Below are 24,927 nucleotides of genomic sequence, written 5' to 3'. Positions count from 1 at the left end.
CTTCCCCCCCCCCTCTCCCTTCCCCCCCCCTCTCCCTTCCCCCCCCCCTCTCCCTTCCCCCCCCTCTCCCTTCCCCCCCCCTCTCCCTTCCCCCCCCTCTCCCCTCCCCCCTCTCCCTTCCCCCCCTCTCCCTTCCCCCCCTCTCCCTTCCCCCCCTCTCCCTTCCCCCCCCTCCCCTTCCCCCCTCCTCCCCCCTCTCCCTTCCCCCCCCTCTCCCTTCCCCCCCCTCTCCCTTCCCCCCCCTCTCCCTTCCCCCCCCTCCCTTCCCCCCCCTCTCCCTTCCCCCCACTCTCCCTTCCCCCCTCTCTCTCTCCCCCGCCTCTCTTCTCCCCCCCCGCGCGCTCTGTCTCTCCCCCCCCGCGCGCTCTGTCTCTCTCCCCCCCCGCGCGCTCTCTCTCCCCCCGCCGCCTCTGTCTCTCCCCCCTCTCCCCCCGCGCGCTCTGTCTCTCCCCCCCCCTCTCCCCCGCCGCTCTGTCTCTCCCCCCCCCCGCGCACTCTGTCTCTCCCCCCCCGCGCGCTCTCTCTCTCCCCCCCGCGCGCTCTCTCTCCCCCCCCCCGCGCGCTCTGTCTCTCCCCCCCCCCCCCCCGCGCGCTCTGTCTCTCCCCCCCGCCCCCCCCGCGCGCTCTGTCTCTCCCCCCCCGCGCGCTCTGTCTCTCCCCCCGCGCTCTCTCTCTTCCCCCCGCGCCGCGCCCTCTCTTCCCCCCGCGCGCGCCTCTCTCTCCCCCCGCGCGCGCCTCTCTTCCCCCGCGGCGCGCCTCTCTTCCCCGCGCGCGCCCTCTCTTCCCCCGCGCGCGCCCTCTCTTGCCCCGCGCGCGCCTCTCTTCCCCCGCGCGCGCCCTCTCTTCCCCCGCGCGCGCCCTCTCTTCCCCCGCGCGCGCCCTCTCTTCCCCCGCGCGCGCCCTCTCTTCCCCCGCGCGCGCCCTCTCTTCCCCCGCGCGCGCCCTCTCTTCCCCCGCGCGCGCCCTCTCTTCCCCCGCGCGCGCCCTCTCTTCCCCCGCGCGCGCCCTCTCTTCCCCCGCGCGCGCCCTCTCTTCCCCCGCGCCGCCCTCTCTCCCCGCGCGCGCCCTCTCTTCCCCCGCGCGCGCCCTCTCTTCCCCCGCGCGCGCCCTCTCTTCCCCGCGCGCGCCCCTCTCTTCCCCCGCGCGCGCCCTCTCTCTTCCCCACCCCTTTTCTTTTCCCACCCCCCACCCACCTAAAGGCTCTAAAGAATAAACTTCAGAGTTTAAAGGGGCGACTTAAAGCGAGGACTTACTGTGCATGAATCGCAAAAAGTTAGTATGCAGGTACAGCAAGTGATTAGGACGGTAAGTGAAATGTTGTGGGTAATTGTGTGTGGAATGGAATATGAAAATAGGCAAGTTTTGCTACAGTTGTACGGGATTTCGGTGAGACAACATCGGAGTACTATGTACAGTTTTGCTCTCCTACATCAGAAAGGATATAATTAGTAGCAATTAGCGTTAGTAGCAATTCAGAGAAGGTTCACTTGACTGATTCCTGGATTGAAAGGATTGTTTTACAAGGAAAGGCTGGGCAGGTTGGGCCTGTATCCATTAGAATTTAGAAGAATGAGAGGTGATCTTATTGAAACACACAAAATCTTGAGGGGACTTGACAGGGTGGATGCTGTGAGGATGTTTATCCTTGTGGAAGAGACTAGATCTAGAGGACATAGTTTAAAAATAAGGGGTCTCCCATTTAAGACGGAGATGAGGAGAATTTTTTTCTGAGGGTCATTAGTTATGGAATTCTCTTCCCTCGAGAGCAGTGGAGGCAAGGTCATACTTTTAAGGCTGAGTTAGATAGATTCTTGATTGACAGGAGTCAAAGGTTATAGAAGGTAGACAGGAAAGTAGAGCTGAGACCACAATCAGATCAGTCATGATCTTATCAAATAACGGAGCAGGTTTGAGGGTCCGAATGACCACCTCCTAATTTGTACGTGTAGCTACACATTCATCCAGCATTTTAAATGTTTGTGAAAAGTAGGGGCAAATCCTATGTAAAAGAAGCATTACTTGTAAGTAGATCTAGAAGAGGACCAAAGGAAACACTCTGAGAATGCCCTTACTTCTCTTTGGAATCAATTTGGGGTTTGATTTATGGATTTACATTACAAAAACAACTTCTTTATATAACAACTTTAAGGTAACAATGTCCCAAGGCGCTTCGCAGGAGCGTTATAAAACACAGTATGACACTCAGCCATAAAAAAGAGATATTAAATCAGATGACCAAAAGCTTTTTTTAAATTCACTCATGGGATGGGGACATTGCTGGCTAGGCCAGCATTTATTGCCCATCCCTAATTGCCCTTGAGAACTGAGTGGCTTGCTAGGCCATTTCAGAGGGCATTTGAGAGTCAACCACATTGCTGTGGGTCTGGAGTCACATGTAGGCCAGAAGAGATGACAGATTTCCCTCCCTAAAGGGCATTAGTGAGCCAGATGGATTTTTACAACAATGGGCAATGGCTTCATGGTTATCATCAGACTTTTAATTCCAGATTTTTATTAGATTCAAATTTTGCCATCTACCAGAGCATTACCCTGGGTATCTGGGTTACTAGTCCAGCAACAATACTACTACACCACCGCCTCCCATTGGAGAAGAATGATGTGGTCAGCTGTGTCAATGACGGCAGACAGATCAAGGCGGAAAAGTTTACCTTTGACATAGTCACTTTACTCTTGGCGAAAAGAAAAATTCACCTCTCTCCAACTTTTACATTTTAGTGAAAAGGCAGCCTAATGTTGTCTAACTTGACGCTGGTATCACCATTCCTGTATATGCAAATCTGCCTATCAGAAGCTTTTCATTTTTCAGCCCCCAAGCATTGTTCATAAACAGAATATCAATTGTTGATCAGCCCAAGTACTATTCTAGGCTATTGATTCTATTGCTATTTCTGATTGTTACGTCTGATTGCTATTTCTAGGTTGTAGGCAGTATGGATGCCCACCCTAGTCGTTACTGCGCCACTGTGCGTGTTCAGAGACCTCGACAGGAGATCATTCAAGACCTGGCTTCGATGGTTCGAGAACTTCTCATCCAGTTTTACAAATCAACTCGTTTTAAGCCCACACGAATTATATTTTACCGTGATGGTGTTTCTGAGGGGCAATTCCGTCAGGTCAGTGCAGTTTGTAGATAATCTTACTCGATTGTATCCTGTGTTCAAAGCTAATTGAATGCAAACTTCAGCATGGTAAAAATATATTCCAGTTATATTTGCAAACTTAGCTGTAACCAATTCAGGACACATTGTGCTACTTTTCTGTCACTATGTTTTGAAAATCCTGGGCTGTAGCTAGCACCAGAAGTCTGAAGATAACCTTGTGATAGCAAAGTTATACTGCATACTTCACTCTGCCAGTTTGCTGCTGGGATGAAGAAATGCAATCCTTTTTCCACCCATGGGGCTGAACCTTAACTCCCAAAAATGCAAAAAATCTGGAACAAGAACAGAACCTGCTCACATCTGGTTTTATTGGAGGTGGGACAAGGGGCAGGCCCAGCTCACAGGAATCAGTTTGCTCATTTAAATATAATGATGCTGTATGCTTTCATTAAAACGGTCATTCTAAAGTTAACAACTGATAGGGTTTCTTGGGCATTGGGAAATTCAACAGCTTAAAGGAGGGAAGAAGGATTGAATCCATGAGACAAATACCTTTTATAGAATGGGCTAAGAAGAGCAGAGGTACTTCCTCCAGGCCCAACAGGCTAGTTAATAACTCCTGCTACCCCACCAAATGCAGGTGATTTGTTTGCTTCCATCTCCTCACCCCACCCAATCCCATTTTACCCCCGCTGTTGAGAACACCCAGGCCATGAGCTACCGAGGGACCCTCTGCTCATGATCAAGACACCCCCCAACCACCATGGGACAACCCTTTGCTGCTGCAGCACAACGGTGCCTCACTTTCCCTACCTACCTTCTCTGAAAGGTTCCCACCCAAAAACTCTCCATTCTGTCAATCAGGCTGCCTATGGACAGAAACCCCACAGGAAAACAAATTTAAACTATCCCAGCAGTTCTTCCCAACCTCACAACAGCGTCACCCCAGCCCACCCCCACACCTCTTACCGAACATGCCTCCAGACTGAAATCAAGCCATGATGTTAGCTGAATGGTAGCAGCATCCTTGATCTTTATGGAGAGACTAGATTTAAATATTGCTGGAAAAGCTGATTGGTAGAGGTGTGGCCATGGAGAATGCAGCAGGGAATAGGACTGTGTTTAGAAATGCACTAACAGCCAAGATTATCAGTCGGGCTTGCAGTGTGGCTCATTTACATGTGCTTGGAGCTACATATATTCACACACAGGGCCCTGTCCTTTGCAAACAGAGAACATGTCCACGTATTGCACCTTTCTCAACTAAACAAAAGCTTGGACAGCCATACAATAAAAGCAAAATACTATAATGCTGAAGATTTGAAATAAAAACAAAGTGCTGGAAAAACTCAGCAGGTCTGTCAGCATTTGTGAAGAGAGAAACAGAGTTAATGTTTCGATTCCAATAATACTCAACTTTGAAACAAACAGCCATTCCCTGGTTCATTCCCCATGGCAATGCCTTGGCCAGTCAGACTGGAGGGTCCTCTAATTCCCTGTGGATAGAGGATCTCTCTCCTCTCGACCTGCCTGATTTGAATTTAAACAAAAGCTTAGCAGTTAATTATTCCTTGGTGCATTCTCCATGGCAATGTCTCTATTAATCAGAGTCCACTTGCCAACCAATCAGCACCCTCTTCTCATGCAGTATAAATGTTTGTTCCCTTTGAAGTTTGGTATTCTTGCAAATCTGGACTAGATTTAGCAGGACATTTCCCACCAATCATACTTTGTTTGCTTTTGTGCTGTAGGTATTGTACTGTGAGCTATTGGCAATTCGAGAAGCCTGTATCAGCCTGGAAAAGGACTATCAGCCTGGCATCACGTATATAGTCGTGCAAAAACGTCACCATACTCGACTGTTCTGTGCTGATAAGAATGAGAGGGTAAGAACTGGCACCTAAATCACCTGTGATCCATTTGGTTTGGGGAATTGTGTAACATGAGCTGTCTCTTCAAATGGCCATTAAATTCAGCAGGTTACCCTTATAGGGAACCAAATATGAACTTGTGTGTAATATTTGATGCTGCATAATGAGATTTATTTTGTTTATTCTCTCTGTCTGAAAGGTTGGGAGAAGTGGAAATATTCCAGCAGGAACAACCGTGGACACAGATATCACCCACCCATATGAATTCGATTTTTATCTCTGCAGCCATGCTGGAATACAGGTACGGAATGAAAGCTGGATAACTTAATATTTGTAATACAGGGGCGATAAGATGAGAAGCGTGTGGAAGAATTTATCTGAATTTTTCCCAGGTTTACAAGTATCTATTCAGCTAAGAGGGAGGATAAATAAATAACTAGAGAACAAAGCAGTTGACAAACACATCCTGCTGTCTATCATAAAACAGTGCAGTTGCTGCACAATAAAATTCTTCTTTCGTTTGAGTAAACTCTCGTAGTTTTCTTTTTCCCTTTGTGATCCTCAAAAGGGAACTCCTTCTGGAGTAACTTATTGAGCACTGAAGGCCAAAAGGGATTGTATCTGAGCAAAGCTTGTTACTGGGAATGTAGGAGCAGGAGTAAGCAATTGGGCCTTCAAACCTGTCCTGCCATTCAATTGGATCATGGCTGATCATCTACCTCAACGCCACTTTCCTGTGTTATCCCCATAACCCCTGGAGCTCCCTCCCTAACGGCACTGTGGGTGTACCTACACCACAGGGACTGCAGCGGTTTAAGAAGGCAGCCCACCACCACCACCTTCTCAAGGGCAATTAGGGATGGGCAATAAATGCTGGCCGAGCCAACGATGCCCACATCCTGTAAATGAATTTAAAAATACAGAAATTATTGAATTCTGTCTTAAACATGCTCAACAATCAAGCTTACACAATTCTCTGGGGTAGAGAGTTCTAAAGATTCACCACCCTCTGAATGAAAAAATTCCTTCTCAATGGCCTGCCCCTTATTCTGAGACTGTGTCCTCTGGTTCTAGATTCACCAGCCATGGGAAATATCCTTTCTACATCAATCCTGTCACACCCTGAAAGAATTTTGTAAATGTCTATAAGATCACCTCTCATTCTTCAACACCCTAGAGAATACAGGCCCAGTTTCCACAATGTCTCCTCGTGAGACAATCCTGCCATCCCAGGGATTAGTCTGGTGAACTTCAGTTGCACTCCTTCCATGGCAAGTATATCCTTCCTTAGATAAGGAACTGTACACAATACTCCAGGTGTAGTCTCACCAAGGCTCTGTACAATTGCAGCAAGACATTTGATTTATTCGTTCATAGGAATCTTTACTCCTGTACCCAAATATCTTTGCGCTGAATGCCAACATACCATTTGCCTTCCTAATTGCTTGCTGCACCTGCATGCTAGCTTTTAGTGACTCATGAACAAGGGCGACCAGGTCCTTTTGGACATTAACACTTCTCAACATCTCACCATTTAAGAAATACTCCACCTTTCTGTTTTTTCTACCAATGTGGATAACTTCTCACTTATTCACATTATATTCCATCTGCCATGTTCTTGCCCATTCACTTAGCTTGTCCAAGTCCCCTTGAAGTCTCCTTGTATCCTTCTCACAATTTACATTCCCACTTAGTTTTGTGTCATCAAATTTGGAAATATTACATTTGATCATCACATCCAAATCATTTATACAGATTGTGAATAGGCACCGATCCTTGTGGTACCCCACTAGTAACAGCCTGCCATCTTGAGAATGACCCATTTATTCCTACTCTCTGTTTTCTGTCGGTTAGCCAGTTCTCAGTCTATACCAGTATATTACCCCCAATCCCATGTGCTCGAAATTTATTTACTAACCTGCTGTGTGGGACCTTATCAAAAGCCTTCTGAAAATCCAAATATACCACTCCACTGGGTTCACCTCTATCAATGCTGCAGGTAACATCCTCAAAAAAAAACTCTGTTGGTCAAACATGATTTCCCATTCATAAATCCATGTTGACTCTGCCCAATCATATCATTACTTTCCAAGTGTCTAGTTATCACATCCTTTGTACTAGATTCTAACGTTTTCCCTACTACTGACATCAAACTAACAGGCCTGTAGTTCATTTCTCTCTCTCTCTCTCCCTTCTTAAATAGTGAGGTTACATTTGCTATTTTCCAGTCTGCAGGAACCTTTCCAGAATTTCTAGAATTTTGAAAGATAACCATCAATGCATTCAATATCTCTATAGTCACCTCCCGGGATGTAGCTCATCAGGTCCAGGCGATTTATCAAACTTTAATCCAATTAATATTTTGAGTACTACCTCTTTATTAATACTAATATCTTTCAGTTCCTAATTTCCACAAGCCCCTTGGTTCCCTAGTATTTCTGGGAGATTTTCTGTATCTTCCTCCATGAAAGCAGACACACAGTAATTGTTTAGTATCTCTGCCATTTCCCTATTGTCCATTATAAATTCTTCTGTCTCCATGTGCAATGGACCCAAAATTGTCCTTGCTAACCTTTTTGTTTTCACATACCTAAAGAAGCTTTTACAGTCTGCTTTTGTTTCTCACTAGTTTACATTCGTATTCTCTTTTCCCTTTCATTATTAGCTCCCAACCTTCAGGCTCACCAATTTTTTTTTTCTGGCAACCTTATAAGCCACTTCCTTTGACCTAATTCAATCTTTAACTTCTTTTCTTAGCCACGGTTGATTCACCTTTCCTGTTGGGTTTTTGTGTCTTAGAGGAATGTATATTTGCTGTAGATCATGTAATACTTCTTTAAATACTAGCCATTGCCTGTCTACTGTCAATTTTTTTTAGTGCATTTTCCCAACCCACCATTGCCAACTTGTCCCTCATATCCTCATAGTTTCCTGTGGATTTCCTTTAACCAAGAAAGGAAATAAGTTTTATTTATATTATCAAAAAGTGCTTTACAGCCAAATTAAATACTTTTGAACTGTAGTCACTTTTATGGCTGTAAGGAACATATCTTGTTTTTGTTGGACTGTTGTAAAGAACATATCTTTTTATTTTCTGTTGGACTGTGGATTAAAATTGCAATGGATGCAGTTTGAAAGCCATGTCCACTGGAACATGATGAGAGATATATACAATGTTGCAGTCCTGGAACAGAGTGTGCCATGAAAGACAGGATGGTGCTGGAAAGGAGTCCTGGACCAAGGGAGCTGCCTGGCAACAACATTTTAATTGGCTCCTGACCAGGTGACCAGGTTTTGTGTGAGGGCAAGTGCAGCAGAATAGCTCCTAGCTTGAAAAGAAATAGATCTAAAACCTCTTTCTCCTGTGTGTGGAAGATTACGGTAATTCCGCAATAATAGCTAGCTGGCTTTTTCTCCTCGTATCTCTATAATCTGCTCTCTCTCTGAAAACCCCTGTCAAGAGGCAAAGGAGAAAGTCACTGTTAGAGACATTGAAAGGCAAGTGCTCAACCAGTGAACTAAATACTGAAAATGCTGGAAGACCACCTCGTGTCATCAACAAGAACTGAAAGGAATTTGGAAGACATCGATCAAAATCAACCCATCAAATCCTGTCTCCAGAATCAGTGCTATTGGAACTGTTTTTATCCCATCCTTAAAATCAATGTTTTTGTGTGTCTTATGTGTCTTGTATGTGGGTGTGTATAGGGATTTAAGAAGGGGTAGAGTTTAGGTTATAGAGTTAGAAATTAGCAGTTCATATTTCTCTCTTTTGCCACTGGTTAATGGCAGTTTGGTCAACAAACAGTTATTTACTTATTAAGTTTACAAACCTGGTGCTCGTATTCTGTTAACCTAAATTAAACAATTAGGTAGAATTGGGGCAATCTGGTGGTTTGACCAAACTTTTCACATTTGTCGCAGCTTGGGAAACAATAGGGCTTGATGTTACAGTGTACTATCCCCAATGCGTCGTGACATAGTAAAGAAGTGCGGCAGCCAATTTGCACACGGCATGGTCCCACAAATGGCAATGCATTAAATAACCAGATAACCTGTTTTTAATTGCAAATATTGGCCAGGACACCAAGAGAACTCGTTGTTCTTGAAAATAGTGCTATATTCATAGTGTATTGTTCATTGAAATAACTGTCTAGGTTTATAATCCAGGACCAAATTAAACAGTCACTTGGACAAATGTGGACTGCTTAAGAGAAGCCAGCATGGATTTGTTAAAGGCAAATTATGTTTAACTAATTTGATTGAGTTTTTTGATGAAAGAACAGAGAGGGTTGAAGAGGGTAATATGGTTGATATGGTGTACATGGACTTCCAAAAGCGTTTTTTAAAGTGATGTATAACAACAGGTCAGCAAAGTTGAAGCCCATGGAATAAAAGGGACAGTGGCAGCATGGATGCAATTTTGGCAATGTAACAAGAAACAGAGTAGTGGTGGAAGATTATTTTTCAGTCTAGAAGAAAATATGCATTGGGGTTCCCCAGGGGTGGTTGGTATTAGGACATGATATGTATTAATTACTTTGACTTGGATGTACAGGGCAGAATTTCAAAATTTTCAGATTTTCAAGATTTTCACAAAACTTTTAACTACTGTGAACTGTGAGGAGGGGAGTAATATACCTCAAGAGGACTAGGCTGGTGGGAATGGGCAGACATGTCGCAGATGAAATTTAATCCATAGAAATATGAAGTGATACACTTTGGTAGGAAGAATGAGGAAAGTATAAAACGAAGGATACAATTCTAAATGGAATGCAGGAGCAGAGGAACCTAGGGATACATGTGCACAAATCGTTGAATGTTTGGTGAAGTGCCTTTGTGCAATGTGGCCATAGACTTGCCATAGTCATGTAACCTCTTAGTGTATAAAAACTTGGGAGCAGAAGCCATTTCATCCACCACTTGGAACATGATGTCAGCAGTGTGCAGCTGAAATTGAGTGGATTTTGATGACTGCAATAAACAGCAGAGAATAATTAAAACTTCAGTCTGCAACTTTGTACAGGACATTGGTCATTGGGTAAGTCAATATGGTTTGAATATTCCAGTACCTGCTTCCATGGGCATGAAGGCAGATCTGAAAATAAATTGGATATTCTTCCAGGACAGTGGAAAAACTATGAAATTGCCACAGAGTTAAACAAGAAACCTGAACAAATGAGAGTAGCAACTCGTTTATTGATGGTGGGGAAGGAGCAATACAAGCTTTATTGCAACCTAGACCTCACTAAGGAGCAGTAAAGCCAGTCTTGTGACATTTTGGAGGCCTTAAGAACCCACTTTGAGCCCTCTACCAATATTAATTATGAATGCTACATGTTCAATACAAGAACTCGGGAAGAGGGACAGAACATTGATCAGTTTGTGATTGCATTGATATGCTGAGCTGAATCTTGAGAGTTTAACAGATAGGATTGTCTTAGGAACAAGAGATCCTGCCATGAGAGCACATTTGCTGAGAGAAGTGAAATTTACTCTCAAGAAAGCTATTGACATATACAGAAGCTCTGAAGTGTTCAATCATCAGCTGCAAAGTATTAATGGGAGAACTGACAAGGCTTTGCACTCTGCTGAGAGGCAGCTCAGGCCTTCCAAACACAAAACGATGGAGAGAAGGAAGAACTATTTACAGAAGGGCAAGCAGAAAGATCAAGGCCAGAGTACTGGATATAAATATTGTGGTGTACATCTCACAGAAGAAAAGGAAATATGTCCAGCGTGCAGAAGACAGTGTTCTAACTGCAAAAAGGTGAATCACTTTGCACGCAAGTGATTTGCTGGAAAGAAAAAAAGCAAGCCTATAAAGATGGTTGCTGGAGAGATGTCAGACGATGAACCTGACGAATCGCTCTATACCCTAGAGCAGGTCAGCACCCTCGAGTCTCAAAGCAAAAAATGATTTCTGACTAATGGAATAATGACTGCAGAAGGAGAGCAGGTAGTCAATATGAAATGTCAAGATAGACACTGATGCTATGTGTAACATCATGAGCTTCGCAGACCTGTGAAGTTGCTCAAGATGGTGACCCAAAAATGAAGCCGTTGGAGGTAAAGTTGAGGCTATATGATGGAACAGTGCTCACCCCAAGAGGGCAAACGAAGCTGGGAGCCCAATGGAATGGGAAGAAAGAAGATTTTCATTCCAAACAGCAGACTCAAAGTAAAATCCACTCATCTCAGCTGAAACAAGTCAAAAGCTTGGACTAGACTAGTGAACCTCCATGTACCAGAAGAGTTTTGCAGTGTTTTTCACAGCACAAAGCCATTGACTGCTGAACAAACCCTAAAAAATTACAACAATCTTTTCACAGGTCTCGGCTGTCTTCATGGTGAATATCACCTTTAATTGTGGCTTTCAAAGGGGAATTGGATAATTATCTGAAGAGAAAGAAATTGCAGGGCTAGAGGAAAAAGGCAGAGGAGTCAGACTAGCTAAGAAGCTCTGAGAGAGAGCCAGCATGGACATGACAGGCAGAATGGCCTTCTGTGTTGTAACCATTCTGATAGATGGTGACTGGTATCTTAAGCAACCAGTTAACCCGTTATGCATTAGTTTTAGTCTTTGGATTATCTGACACCATGGATGAGACATTAATGATTAAACTTTTCACCTGCAGCTTAAATATGCCATCATACAATTTGAAGAGCAAGGAGTTCATTGGTGATTTGTCAATTATTCGTCTGAATTATAACCAAAGCAGATAAACTAGTGATCTCTTGCTGTTTGTGGGATGATTTTGTGAAAAACTACTGCCATATTTACATGTCAGTCCACTTCAAGAATAATTTATTGTACATTTGAGACATTTTAATTACATAATAAGGTGCTATATAAATGCAGACCAGCCTTACTTAAGGGTGACAATATTGTTAAGCAAACCCATGGGATGATGACAGCTGCAACAGGTTGAATATCATGTCTTATTACTGATCTGGAGTGAAGTGGATTAGGATCTCACGCAAAACTTTACCCATATCTTTGCATGCACCGAGTCCTGCTCCCCCCTCACCTCTGTGCTTGCTGGATTGTGTTGACTGCCAGTTCAGCAACTCTTTAAATTTAAAATTCTCATTCTTCTGTTCCAATCTTTCCATAGCCTAGCCCCTCCCAAGCCCTATAACCACCTACAACCCTTTGAAAACTCTGCATTCTTCCACTTCTGATATCTTGAGCATCCCCAGTTTCTCATGGCAGGCTTTCAACTTCCTAGACGCTAAGCTCTGGAATTCTCTCCCTCAACATCACCTCTGTATCTTTTAAGATGTTCCTTAAAACATACCTCTTTGACCAAGCTTTTGATCACATGTCCAAATATCTCGTAGTTTGGTGTTAAATTTTGTCTGATAACCTTGAGAACTTTTACTGTGTTAAAGACAGTAAGTGCAAGTTGTTGTTTTATAATGTAATAAAGAAATGTAATAAAGCTATGCCTACATCTGTCACAAGTTTTGCATAAGCATCTTGCTGATCATAGAATTTTGCAACATAGGAGGCCATGTGATCTATCATGGCAGTGCTGGCTCTTCGCAAAACCCAACTTACCCCTATCACGCACCCTTTTCCCATATCCTTTAAATTCTTCTCAAATTCACAGCTATTATGAGTTCTGTTTTTACCACTGTACCTAACAGCCCTCTAAAATTTCTTCAATGTACATCCTTCAGTTACTGACTAGTGTAACTATTTTCTCTGTATTTGCCTTCTCAGAATGCTTATTAATTTTGCATATACATACTGACTCTCTATCAAATCTCTTAATCATTTCTGTTATAGTGAAAAGTGCTCCAATTTCTCTCTTATCTCAGAACTTCTCTCTGGTATAAACATTTATTTTGTATCTGTTAATGGCCTTCATGCCATTCAATATGAGCACCTGGAAATTGGTTATTTTTGTTACAGTCATTTGTATATGTTTAGCATTAATGCTTTGTTTTTGTGCTTAAATTAATTTTCTCTTTATAATAGAGGATCCCATCTTTCTGGTTTTATTAACTTCTACTTTTGAATACTGTACAGTTACAACCCTAGACCTCTTGACTCTTCTTAAAAGTTTACTATTTAGTATATATAACCCCTTTTTAAAGTTTTACCAGTTTGCAACTTGAACCACACTACTATGCCAGCTAAAGGGGACTGCCTAGACGAAAGTAAGTAAATTTATGAGAGGGTGATCTAATTAAAAAGTTTTGCCAACATTATTATTTCTGTTTCAGGGTACGAGCCGTCCCTCACATTATCATGTTTTGTGGGATGACAACTGCTTCTCTGCGGATGAACTTCAGCTCCTTACCTATCAGCTATGTCACACTTATGTGCGCTGCACGCGCTCTGTTTCTATCCCAGCACCAGCCTATTATGCACATCTGGTGGCATTTAGAGCAAGGTACCACCTGGTGGACAAAGAGCATGACAGGTAAATAGGACTATATGTTGTGACTGTTTGATGAGTATTCTGCTATTGTTACCATGGTACATCAGTGTAGATTTTTCTCAGGTTGATAAAAGAAGCAGTAGGCAATAAATTCTGATTATGAAGTGGCTCGGGAGTTTTCACAAGTGTAAAACTCCCACAAGATAAAATCCACACAAACCTTTTTTAAAAAAAGGCTTTGCTGTCGCAATGTAAAATTTAGCTTAATTGTTCATCCTTCAACTGGAAGAAATTATTCATTTGAAAATGTTGTAAATTATTCCAAAAAACCCTTTTGACTACTCACCGTGGCAAAGCTCATGTAAGCAAAGACAAACTGGTGCTCAGTTGAAACAGGCATAGTGTTGAGATGAAACTAGACCAAGGTGAAGGAGGATGATATTGGAGAAGAGGAAGAAAGGGTGATGTTGTTTTCACGGTATCTTTAAACCTTTGTTTCCAATAATAATACTCAGGTCTCACATTGTCAAACAGTAAAAATCAAAGTATCATGTTTAAGACTTATGTTCAAAGAGTAAAATTAGAAAATAGAGGATATCTGAGAGACACTTCTCAAGATTTTTTTTCTACTATATGTAACTACTGTTTCTCTACACCTTACATTTTTGTTTGCAGTTCTTTTTCTTTTCATTACTATACTTTTCACCTTCCAAAAGTAACGGAAAACCTTCAGCAAAATTTTTTTTTAATGAAGTGTGATTGGGTTCATCTAATATTTCACAATACCAGTGTGAAGTCCAAAAGTATACTGATGACAAAACATGCTTCAAATGAGGAAACGCCTTGTTTATCCACACATAGTAATTATACAAAATTTTGTGGGGAGAATTAATCTTTCACAATAGATTTTTACAACACTGCTTACATAAACTGTCAACAATACCTAGATCAATAATGTACACAAGTAGACATTAGACTTTAAGACAGTAGCTATATTCTATCTGGACATGAATATTATTTATCATGTCCTATGTTAATAAATTCTAGGAAAAATACAGCTATTGAAGTCGAAGTTTGTCTGGTTCTGATCATCTTTCTCCAATTATTCACAGCGCTGAAGGCAGTCACATTTCTGGACAGAGTAATGGACGTGACCCACAGGCTCTTGCCAAGGCTGTGCAGATCCACCAGGACACCTTACGCACAATGTACTTCGCTTGAGTTTGGGAATTTCTTTCCAGAAGGAACCGAAGATTGCAGCCTACATTTCCAGTGGGGTCAGTTTACGGGCAAAGTCTCCAGCCATACTGTAACTTTCACTGTGCGGAGACAATAGTTTCATAAACTGACGGAAAAGGATTGTTTACCTACGAAGATCATAGCACTATTATGCAATATGAAACCAGCCAACTGCTCTGTGTGTGTGCGTGTATGTGTGTGCGCGCGTGTGCTCCGTCAGACCTCATGTCTGTGTCTTTCCTTTTTCCTTTTTCACTATAGTTTCCTTTTTGCCTTTACCTCAGTGTTTGGCAGCACAAAACTCATCTTTATCAAGCAACATGAAAACGGAACAAAGAAAAATGTTCCACAAACCTTGGATCTCAAAAGTAGTCACTAATTAGGTCAGAAATCCAGCCATTCACTGAGTCCTCAACTTGGGAGGGTGGGGAGGTTGGTGTGGAAGAGGAAGACATTTTGAAAAGTTATCCTCTAAGGAGTTCCTACCAGTGCTTCTTGAGATCCAAGAAGTCACACCTCCACTGTGCCACTGTTCAAATTCCGTTTACTGGTAATCAATTAAGTCAACTGACTATTGAGCATAGCTACTAGTTATGGCCAAGCTTCGTAACCAGAGCAGTGGAATTTTAAGATAAAATCCAGGACTTGGATGAGCTTAAACAATGATGGTGTGAGAGTAACTTTTGAAAATTCCAAGATTTGGGGGCTCTGTTTAATGTAGAAACTTTTTTGCTGTTTCTTTTATTGTTTACTTGCTAGCTCACAACTAAATGTGACTTCATTTTTTTTGTTTTAGCATTCTTATATTTATTAGAAAAAAATTAATGCTTAATTTAATATGAATTTACATTAAAAAAAATATAGTAGCATCAATTTTATTTAGTTCTGGAACGTAACCGTGTTGTATACTGACAGAACATTGCTACCGTTAGTGCAATAAGCGGTTGGTAAGAAAGCCCGTGTCCTACGCTGTACTGGAGCAGCAGTTGTACCACTATAACCGTGGGAGAGTGGACACCTCCGCACTTCAGAACCTTATCAGTTTTAATAAGAAAAAAAAGTTGAATGCAAAAAAAAAAGTAGGGCTGGGACGTTTTAATGTTAGTTTATTGGGACATTATTTAATTTACACATCTGATCACTGAAATGTGAATTTTTTTCAAATATTTTTGTTTTATTTCAGTCATTCCATTTTAAGATACTATACCAATTTTTTTATTTGGAGATTTTTCATAAAAGTTTGACTTGTTTCATTGATACAAATCTCATGACGTTGTTTGCACTTTGTAAAACCTCATGAACTGCATATTTTATCTAACGGTTGTCATTGCACTGGCTCGAACCGCAATATACAAAATGCTGCAGCCTTGATGGATGGGCATTGCTTGTGTCCCAGCCCTACAAAACAGCCTCTCCTCCATGTGAAAAATTTGTACTTTTACAGAATAAAAAGTAACTAGGACTTTATGGAAACAAGGAAGAAACTGCAGAATTTTCCTCCCCTTCCACAAAAAGCAGGTTCATTGTCATTTGATTTTAAAGCAAACTAAAATATTTTTCAATTTATTCCACCCTTGCCTCAAATATGATAAGGGCTAATACTCTGTCTGACATGCAAGCTTTCAATGGATACTCCAGTTTTAAAAAGGAATGTAGCGTTTTTATTTTATCAAAACTGATTCTTCAGGCATGCTCACAGTAAGGAAATATGAAAAGCCTATCAGGTTTGTCTTCATTCCTTCCACCCCTCCATTGTGATGAACTACAATCAGATTAAACCAAACTGAATTGATAGAAAACTCTTACAGTTTTATTAATTTGGAACAGCAAATTACAATTAACAGAACTCTTTTTTTAAATCGATCTTCCATTCTGGACTTTACAGGAGGGCTGCATGGTACACAGGAAAAAGCACAAATAACAAAAATAAAGTTTTGATTAGCTGTTTCCTGTGGAATAAAAAGTGCTTTGCATGAGGAGAAGCTTTAGATAGATCCATCTTTGAATTTTTTTTAAACTCTAGATTTCAATGGTGCTGATTTCACCACCAATCTCAGTGTATACAGGAGTAGTACTTAACAAAGTCAAAGGAATCTGTATTTCCTTTATACTGTCTTTCATGTGCAGATCGGTTACAGCTCTCGATGTACATAGTTGTCTGGAAGATCTTAAAAATATCAAAATATCTCACAGGGTTTCACTTTTACTGTTTCTTTTATAAATAGATGCTGTTGGTTCTTTTTTGCGAGCTCCACAAATATGTGGTCATGGCATGTTGCTCAAATAATTTTGTTTTGTGAATGAGCAGCCATATCTACTTGGGTTCTATAGATCATGTCAAGGATTGATTTTAGTCAAGGGGGTACCCAATTCAGGGGAATCTTTTTGGAAACATCTTCTGCAGAAGTCTGCTTTTGAGGACATTTTTTTTCTTTGGAACACATTTGCTGGTGTTAATATTCTTATATGAATGTGATTCTCTTCATGAAACAATGGTGGGGTGGGGGGAGGAGGGGGGTGGCAGGGCATTGTTCTGGCTAGGACTATTAAAATCATTGCCCTCACATGTCCTCCAGATGCTACATTGAATACACTGGTAACTGAAGAACTAAAGTTGTATACATGACAATTTCACTCTTGCAATGTATATAGATCCTGTCAACATTCTGCTATGGATTGCACTTCACTTTCAAATCCCTCACTAAATAGCTGAGAAACCACAAAAGCCATCAGATGATTCTAAGTCAGTAGGTGCAGGAGTATCACTATATTCATTGGAGACAGATAATACTTTATAAAATATTTCAGTACATTCTCCCTGAAAAATTGTTCAGGTGGACAAAACAATCATGTGCTGGAACATCAAGGAAAAAACAGAAAGAAACCACCCAATGTAGGCTTGTTGTGTGAACTCTATATTGACCTCTGCAGGGAGGGGTCAGCAGCTAGTTGGATGGTCAAGTAAATAATTCATCACAAAGGGAACATAAAATTTAAAATGTAAACTATTTTGGCGAATTGTGTCCACTTGTTCCAACGGTGATTAAATTGCACTGATATGTACTCTATCCAACTTCTCTTGAAATAAATCAACAATCACAAGAACTAACAGAGCATGTTCCACAATCTAGAGATTCAGTTAGAAGTAAACTTCTGTATCAGCAAATAATTTATCAAACTGTGCCAAAGCACTCCAAATGAGATGGCATCTCACTATTTTAATCCACCATTCTTAGTCTGGTGTAGGAGGTTGCTACAACCCTTCTGCTTTCGTTTACCACTCCAGCCAAGTCAAATGGTTAAAAAAAATAAATTGTTTGTTCTGATTCTCACTTCTAGCGAAGACAGACTTCATTTTGAAGTCTCTAGAATCTGACCGCAAAGAATATTTTGCTATCCCCTACCCAGCAACGTATTTTTCATTTTGAATGCAACTACTCCCCACTGCTTGATTGTAAATGAACAGTGTCCATACCTAGGATTGTCTGAATACGTATCATCACTGATCTATTCTTTTTCCCCCACCACCAAGATACATAATTATACTTGTATATAATTTGAAATGATTCGCCTTTTTTAAACTCCGACCTGACTAGCTCACCAATTCTAAGATTTAATAACACTTACTACGGCTAATCTTATCTATTTGGTGGACTCGTGCGACATATTTTAGATCAACTTATCAGTTCCCTTTAAGCTATATTTGAGGGGGAGGAGAGTTCTGCAGTCAAACCACACCAAGACTTTAATACTTGGTGCCTTTGTCATGTTCCATTTGGTCTCTATAGATGATCTAATATAATTGAGCCAATGCCAAGTCTGGATCACAATTCAAATCACCACTGTTTACTTCAGACAATGTACAATAATGGTGTACATGTAATGCTGCTCTTGCAACTTTACAAACTGATAGCATTTAAGCAGAATGCTTCCTTTTACTGCATATTTATCAGTCAGACAGATGTTTCCGTAACATCAATCTGTAAAATAGAGGTTTTCTGTGAGGAGGGGCATGTGTCCCTGTACCATACCCATCAGCTCAGTTTGTGAATGCCTGCATAAAGTGCCGACAGCATTTGCAGACTAACATCGTTATGTACCAGTGTTGGGAGGGCAGTGAGACCAATAGCTGCTATTTGTTAATCAGTGTCAGACAATAACTGCACTAGGAATTGAAGAGATGCTCACAATTCCTATTTACAAGAGTGAAGGGAAGAATGTAGTGATTGACCAGTATAAAAAAATTGAATCAGGCCAGCTTTTTCCAAGCCCCTTGTAATTTTTTTCATAATATTACCTACTGATTTAAGTTTTAGTGCTGGTGTATTGTTAACCTGTACTGGGAGCCACCACAAAAACAAAAGAATTAATGCACATGAAAACCTGATTGACTGCCTGTATCAATACCACCACGTTAAAATCGTATCAATCAGGTACAGGTTCTGGAAAGTTAGCAATACATGCTGTATCTATCCTGGTACCCCTTAGTACTTATTAGTACTTAGTACTACTTTATAGTCATATAGGGGCTTTAACTAGCGTAGCATCTGTCTTAGTGTACTGGAATGATCTCTCAATACAAACCTGGTACCACTTGATGCAATATCTACCACTACATATGTAATAAGTGCTGGAACTGATTATACTGAATATCTGTGCTGTACAGGTCTAGTATCTGTACCTGTAATGTTTTGGTATGGGCACAGACTGAGGGTGCAGATCTGGTATTTGTACTGGTCTATTGCTATAGGAAAGGGGTGGCTTCAGCATTTATGCTGATCCATTTTAATTTTTTTTTTTGAAGATCAGTCCTTAGAAAGTGCCTTTACAGAAGCTGGTGCTGTAGAATTTTTTTTTTTTTGTTCATTATGTGGCTGAAACAGTTTTATATAATGCCAAGAATATGACAGTATCCTGTAGCTGATGTATTTAATGGCAGTTTCTTCTAAGTCAGGACCAAGATGGGGACTATAATATGAAAAGCTTTGAAGAACACTCTCAATACACAACCTAACCAGAAAAGACACAGAATAAGAGCTATGATTGTTGTGAATTGACTACATTTCTTTAAACTCTGTCTCCAAGATTGAGAATATTTCCTATTTTGTAAATGTTTATACATCAATGTTGTGTTCTACCCTTTCCCCTCCAAACTTCATGTCTAGAGGGAGGGATAAGTTATACAGGCCTAATGTGTTATGAAGTGTAACTGATATGATGCAGAGTGCATGCGGTATATTATAATGGCGATTTGTCTGTAACTTTAACAAAAGCTTTGTTTTATAGGTGGCCTATTGCACTCTGCCCCTATTATTAGGCCTATATCATCTTATCTCTCAAAGTTAGAGATGGTAATATTTTCAGTAAACAAATGAAGCTCTGGGAGGCTAATTCCAGTTTCTGAAATGGTGGACGTGTATTTACATGTAAATGTATACATACATTTTGGCTCTCCTCACATTCTATATCTCTGCTGATGGATTCATAAAATAGTTTTTTATTTAAAAACAAAAAAATGTTTATTATTTGATATAATAACATGAAGGAACCCTGTTAACAAACTTGCTAAGTGTGCCTACTGGTAGAACCAGAATTTCAGGAAACCAATACTTGCTCACTAAGGATTACATATTTGTTCTTCTGCACTCTACTTAATTCTAATTGAAAGGAACAGACCTGGATGAGCCAGTGAATTGGAAGATTTACTTGTTTTTGAATAGTACATTCAAAGGCTTCCATCTTAAAGAATTTGACTGCATTTGTTTCTAACATTGATGACATACCTGTAGGAGAAATGCTATCATCTGAGGATGGTCTTGCTTATCTCAATATCTCTTGCGTTCCTCCAGTAATACAGTGAGCAGCTGAGCCATCCAGAGCAAAAGCCCTGCTTTGCCTATCTGTTGAATGGAATCAGCTGGGATATAATGGGGGTACTACAATTGGCCTCAGCATATGTGGATTAAAGAGGGGAAAATCAGGCAGGGTTACTTTTTCTGATCAATGTCCTCTGCTGTTAGTGCAAATGTGTGAATATCAGATGAGGACAGGGTCTGGCTCTGCTGTAATATTCCCAATAAATGAACAGTTTGCCAGCATCCTGTCTCCAGGTCCACACACCCATTTGAGCAAGGTACAAGTTGATGCTTTTACAGAGAGGGGTAGAAAATTGATGAGAAAAAGATTATTTGCAATACCTACTTTAATGTTTTCTACAATTTGTTCCAATTGGATTGAGTTGTGTGTTAATGAGTCCCTATAAAGTAAACTGGCAGTTTTTTTCTTCATTCCAGGGAAACAGAAGTAGTAATTGGGTAACTTTCTATCCCCCATTTGTTTCCAAATAGTTAACAAGATGTGATTATGATTAACAAAGTTTTAAACACAACATTTCAAACTGGTTTCTTACTCTGTCTGGGTACCTTTTCCACTCTGTTTTGGTATGTCCTTGGAATTGCGCTTAAGAAGTATTTTTTGAAATGATATTTTCTATTAGCAAATAGAATCTATTAGATTTTTGATGGTTTGATCATATTTTGGCTGGATTGACCCATTTTTTTAAAAAAACTATTCTAAAGTTAGTGAAAGAATCTTAACAAAAGCAAAGAATCGACTATACCAAGTTAGAGTGCAATACACTAGTATCATAGAATTGTATAGCACAGAAGGAAGCTATTTGCCCCATTATGCCTGTGTCGGCTCTTTAAAAGAGTTGTCCAATTTATTTAACGCCTCATCTTTTACCCCATAACCCTGCAAACTAGTCCTCTTCAAATATGTCTCCAGTTGCCTTTTGAAAGTTCTTATGGAATCTACTTCCACTACCCTTTCAGATAATGTATATTTCTGAGGGGGGGGTAATTCTTATTTCTCATTCTCTTGTTCATTACTTTAAACTTATGACCTCTGGTTATCGAACCACAAGAAACAAACCTTCATGATTTCGAACACACTATTAAATAGAAAATAGGAAGATTTATGGCACACGAGGGCCATGAGGTCAATTGAGTCCATGGCGGATGAAAAAGGCCTATCCAGTCTAATCCCACCTTTCAGCTTTGGTCCACAGCCTTGTATGTTATGGAACCTCAAGTGCATATCCAAATGTTTCTTAAATTTCTGTCTCTACCACCCTTTAAGGCAGTGAATTTCAGACAGACCCCCCCACCACCCTTTGAGTGAAAAAATGACTCCTCAGCTCCCCTCTACTACTTCTACCAATTACTTTAAATCTGTGCCCTCCAATTTATTTACACCTCTGTTAACAGAAGTAGGTCCTTCCAGTCCACCTCATCATTTTTATACATAAATCTCCCCTTAAGCTTTGCTCTAAGGAGAACAATCTCCAATTGCTTCTCCAATCTCTCAATGTAACTGAATTCCCTTATCCTGGTATCTAGAAAATAGAAGCAGGAGTAGGTCATTCAGCCCTTCGACCCTGCTCCACCATTCAATATGATCATGGCTGATCCTATATCTCAACGCCATACTTCCGCTCTCTCCCCATACCCCTTGACACCTTTTCTGGTGAATTTAAACCTGGTAAACCTAATCTGTATCCTCACCAATGCCTTGACATCCATTCTGAACTGTTGATTATTAAAGATAGTGAAGAGAGGTTGGATAGGACAGTCAAATAATTGTTAAAGTGCTTATTCCCATCCACATTCTTATTAGCTTATAATTTTAATCAGCTTAAAATTGGGCCAGCTTCTTATTTAATTAGTAGAGGAGGAGGAGATGTTGAATTTGTGAAAATATAAATTATGGAATTGGTGGAAAAATGAAATGTGGAATAGTAAATCAAATGGAACCAGTTAAGAGAATGTATTCATTGTACGTTGCTTGTACTAAATAGAGTAAAATGTTTTGTTAAATGAGAATTTTATGAAGAGGGATTTATTTGATGTTTTTAAAATCTTATCATAAACACTGTTCACAACCCTCTGGTGGTTTGAGTTCCAGTGTTATTTGAAACTTAAAATCACCAGCTTCACTTGCATTCAGTTTATATTAAAGAAGAATAATATCCTGGGGATGAAGAGAAAGAAAAGAAAAACTGTCTCATCTCTCAGCAAACATACCTCCTGTTAGCCTAACACAGAGCACCATTTGTGTCAAGCTCAAGGAGAACTCTTGCACAGTTTCCTTCCGAGATGAGAAGACTATATGAAGGATGAAAACTAGTAGTGGTTGGTGGTTGTGTATGGTGAGCGTTCTGTTTTAAGGAAGCTTAGGATTTTAAAAAAACACCACCTCAGTAACCTTCATATGCTGCATAAAGAAAATATTGCTTTTGGTTACATTATATCTGCTGCACATGCTTGACAGTACACTTTAAAATGTTCAAAAATTGTCTTAATAGCAGTTATCAAATTGGATTTTAATGGATAAAATGAGCCTTTATTTTGTGGTTATTTCTGAAAGTTAACTCTTATTTATTACTAATATTTAGCATACCGCTGTGTAACATATGCATTAGTGTTGCAATTATACATTTAGAGGGAGGGTCTCTGCTATCGCTTATTGCCTTTTTCTTCAGAGGAGATGAGTGTGAATTTGAAACTACAAATGTTTTGGATGTTGTACCTGTTACTGTGCTGTCGAGGTTGCTTAGAATAGATCACTGGCCTTCATTAAAAGGTTACAAGAACTTCACAAGCAAATCTTGTAAAAAATGAAATCTTAATTTAAAAATGTAAAACATTGGTTCATCGGTGCATCAATAGATAAATACATATGCTTTTATCAATGAATTCCATTAAGTGTGATTGTGGCATTAGTATGTCTAAGGGATAATGAAGATTTTGCAGTCACCATATACTAGTTTTTAACTGAAAGCCAGCAGTGATGCAGTCTCTGCAGGCAGTCATAGAACTCATTGCAGGATGTATTGTGTATTCTAAGTCACCATAATGAAGGCCACTGATTTTTTTTTTAATATTAAATCCATTATATGGTTTATTTACTTTTTATTAAACACTCTCCCACGCAAATGGCCAAATGTCAATCCATAATTTCCAAAGTGACCTCAGATGAGCTTCATGCCGTGTAACATTCTTTCTCGTTTTTATAACTAAACAGAAAGTTGACCTTTGGACCTGTCCCAAGTTCAACTTTGGTACAAGTTACTAAAACTTGGAATCTATCTTTTCCTTTACCCAATATTGGCAGCAATATGGTAGGTCAACAGTGAGGCTATGTTATATCCTGGGAATTGAGAAAGCCATACTGAGCTATGTGGGAGAGGTCAAATGACAGTATTCATTTCTCTTCCTTTATATGTCAAAGAAGTGGTAATTTAATCCATTGGATAGCTTATTCAACTGCCATCAAATATCATTTTCCTTATGATGTCATATTCAACTCTCTGGCAACGTAACAGTTTTTCATGTGAAAGCACGAAATTCCCACTTTTATGGCTCCTTGCACCATACACCATTCCCTAGCCAAAAAAAAAATGACCAGCAGAGCTCTTTCTAGATCTCTGGTCAATCTTGATCCAGATAGTTGGAGAGCAGCTCTGGTGGGTGACTTGCCAGCTGAATTTTCCCTCCCTCTGGAAAAGTGCCTGACCTTGACTGAATGCTTCCCTGACTGCATGGCTGAGTTTGAGAATTTACCATGTGGGGAATGGCAAGCCATTTATGTTTTACCAGTCCATAGCACGGTGTGTTGCAGTATCAATGCGCTTCTGTGCCATGCCATTGACGTTGTAATAAATCTTAACTGCATTGGTGCAGGTTTCCACATAATAAAAAGAAACTTTTTAATAAATATAATACTGGTTTATGTCTACATTTCTGCCTGTGGTTTAAACAGAAGCAGTGACAGAGCTGCATCAGTTACATCATAGGTCACTGGGACCCAACACACACACACACACACAAAATAATCTGGCTGCTAATGTCACCTGAAACAGCTCTGTAGGGAAGAGAGGGTATGACGATCATCCCATAGATTACCTAAGTGAAACTGATGAATTTTGGATCTTTCTTATTTGCGGAATAAACAGCATTCCTTCTGTTTCCTGTTGTGTATCTTTTACATACCAAGCCAGCTTTCATATGAAGCTGGGAAATATCTGACTCATTCAGTGCTGACTTACCAGGAGGTAATTTCTGTATTAACCCTCTTGAGTACTGAATTGTGATTTGTTTTTGTTTGCAATTGCTCACTTTTTTTTTATCCATAATGTTCAGTGTGGTATCATAGTACCCAGTACCCCTGGGGTTCCACTGCGATGTTACTGAATCATCCCATGTAATTACATTGCTGAAGCTGTGGCTGCATTTTTGTGGC

The 24,927-nt window shown here is 40.5% G+C and overlaps 1 protein-coding gene across 4 annotated transcripts in view; it reads left to right on the top strand.

Moving 5' to 3' along the window:
- LOC144695953 (protein argonaute-3) overlaps positions 1–24,407 on the top strand; it is a 163,748-nt gene extending 139,341 nt beyond the window's left edge. For all 4 annotated transcript variants that reach the window (XM_078567064.1, XM_078567063.1, XM_078567066.1 and 1 more), the window contains 5 exons: positions 2,940–3,134; positions 4,874–5,008; positions 5,193–5,294; positions 13,229–13,428; positions 14,499–24,407. In XM_078567064.1, coding sequence (XP_078423190.1) covers positions 2,940–3,134; positions 4,874–5,008; positions 5,193–5,294; positions 13,229–13,428; positions 14,499–14,607 — 741 coding nt within the window. In that variant the 3' untranslated portion in view covers positions 14,608–24,407. The remainder of the gene's footprint in view (positions 1–2,939; positions 3,135–4,873; positions 5,009–5,192; positions 5,295–13,228; positions 13,429–14,498) is intronic.
- Positions 24,408–24,927: the final 520 nt, after the last annotated feature.

This window comes from Cetorhinus maximus, chromosome 21 (genome assembly GCF_964194155.1).
Source record: "Cetorhinus maximus chromosome 21, sCetMax3.hap1.1, whole genome shotgun sequence".
NCBI classification, from domain to species: Eukaryota; Metazoa; Chordata; class Chondrichthyes; order Lamniformes; family Cetorhinidae; genus Cetorhinus; species Cetorhinus maximus.
This window is presented reverse-complemented; position numbering and strand designations above follow the sequence as displayed.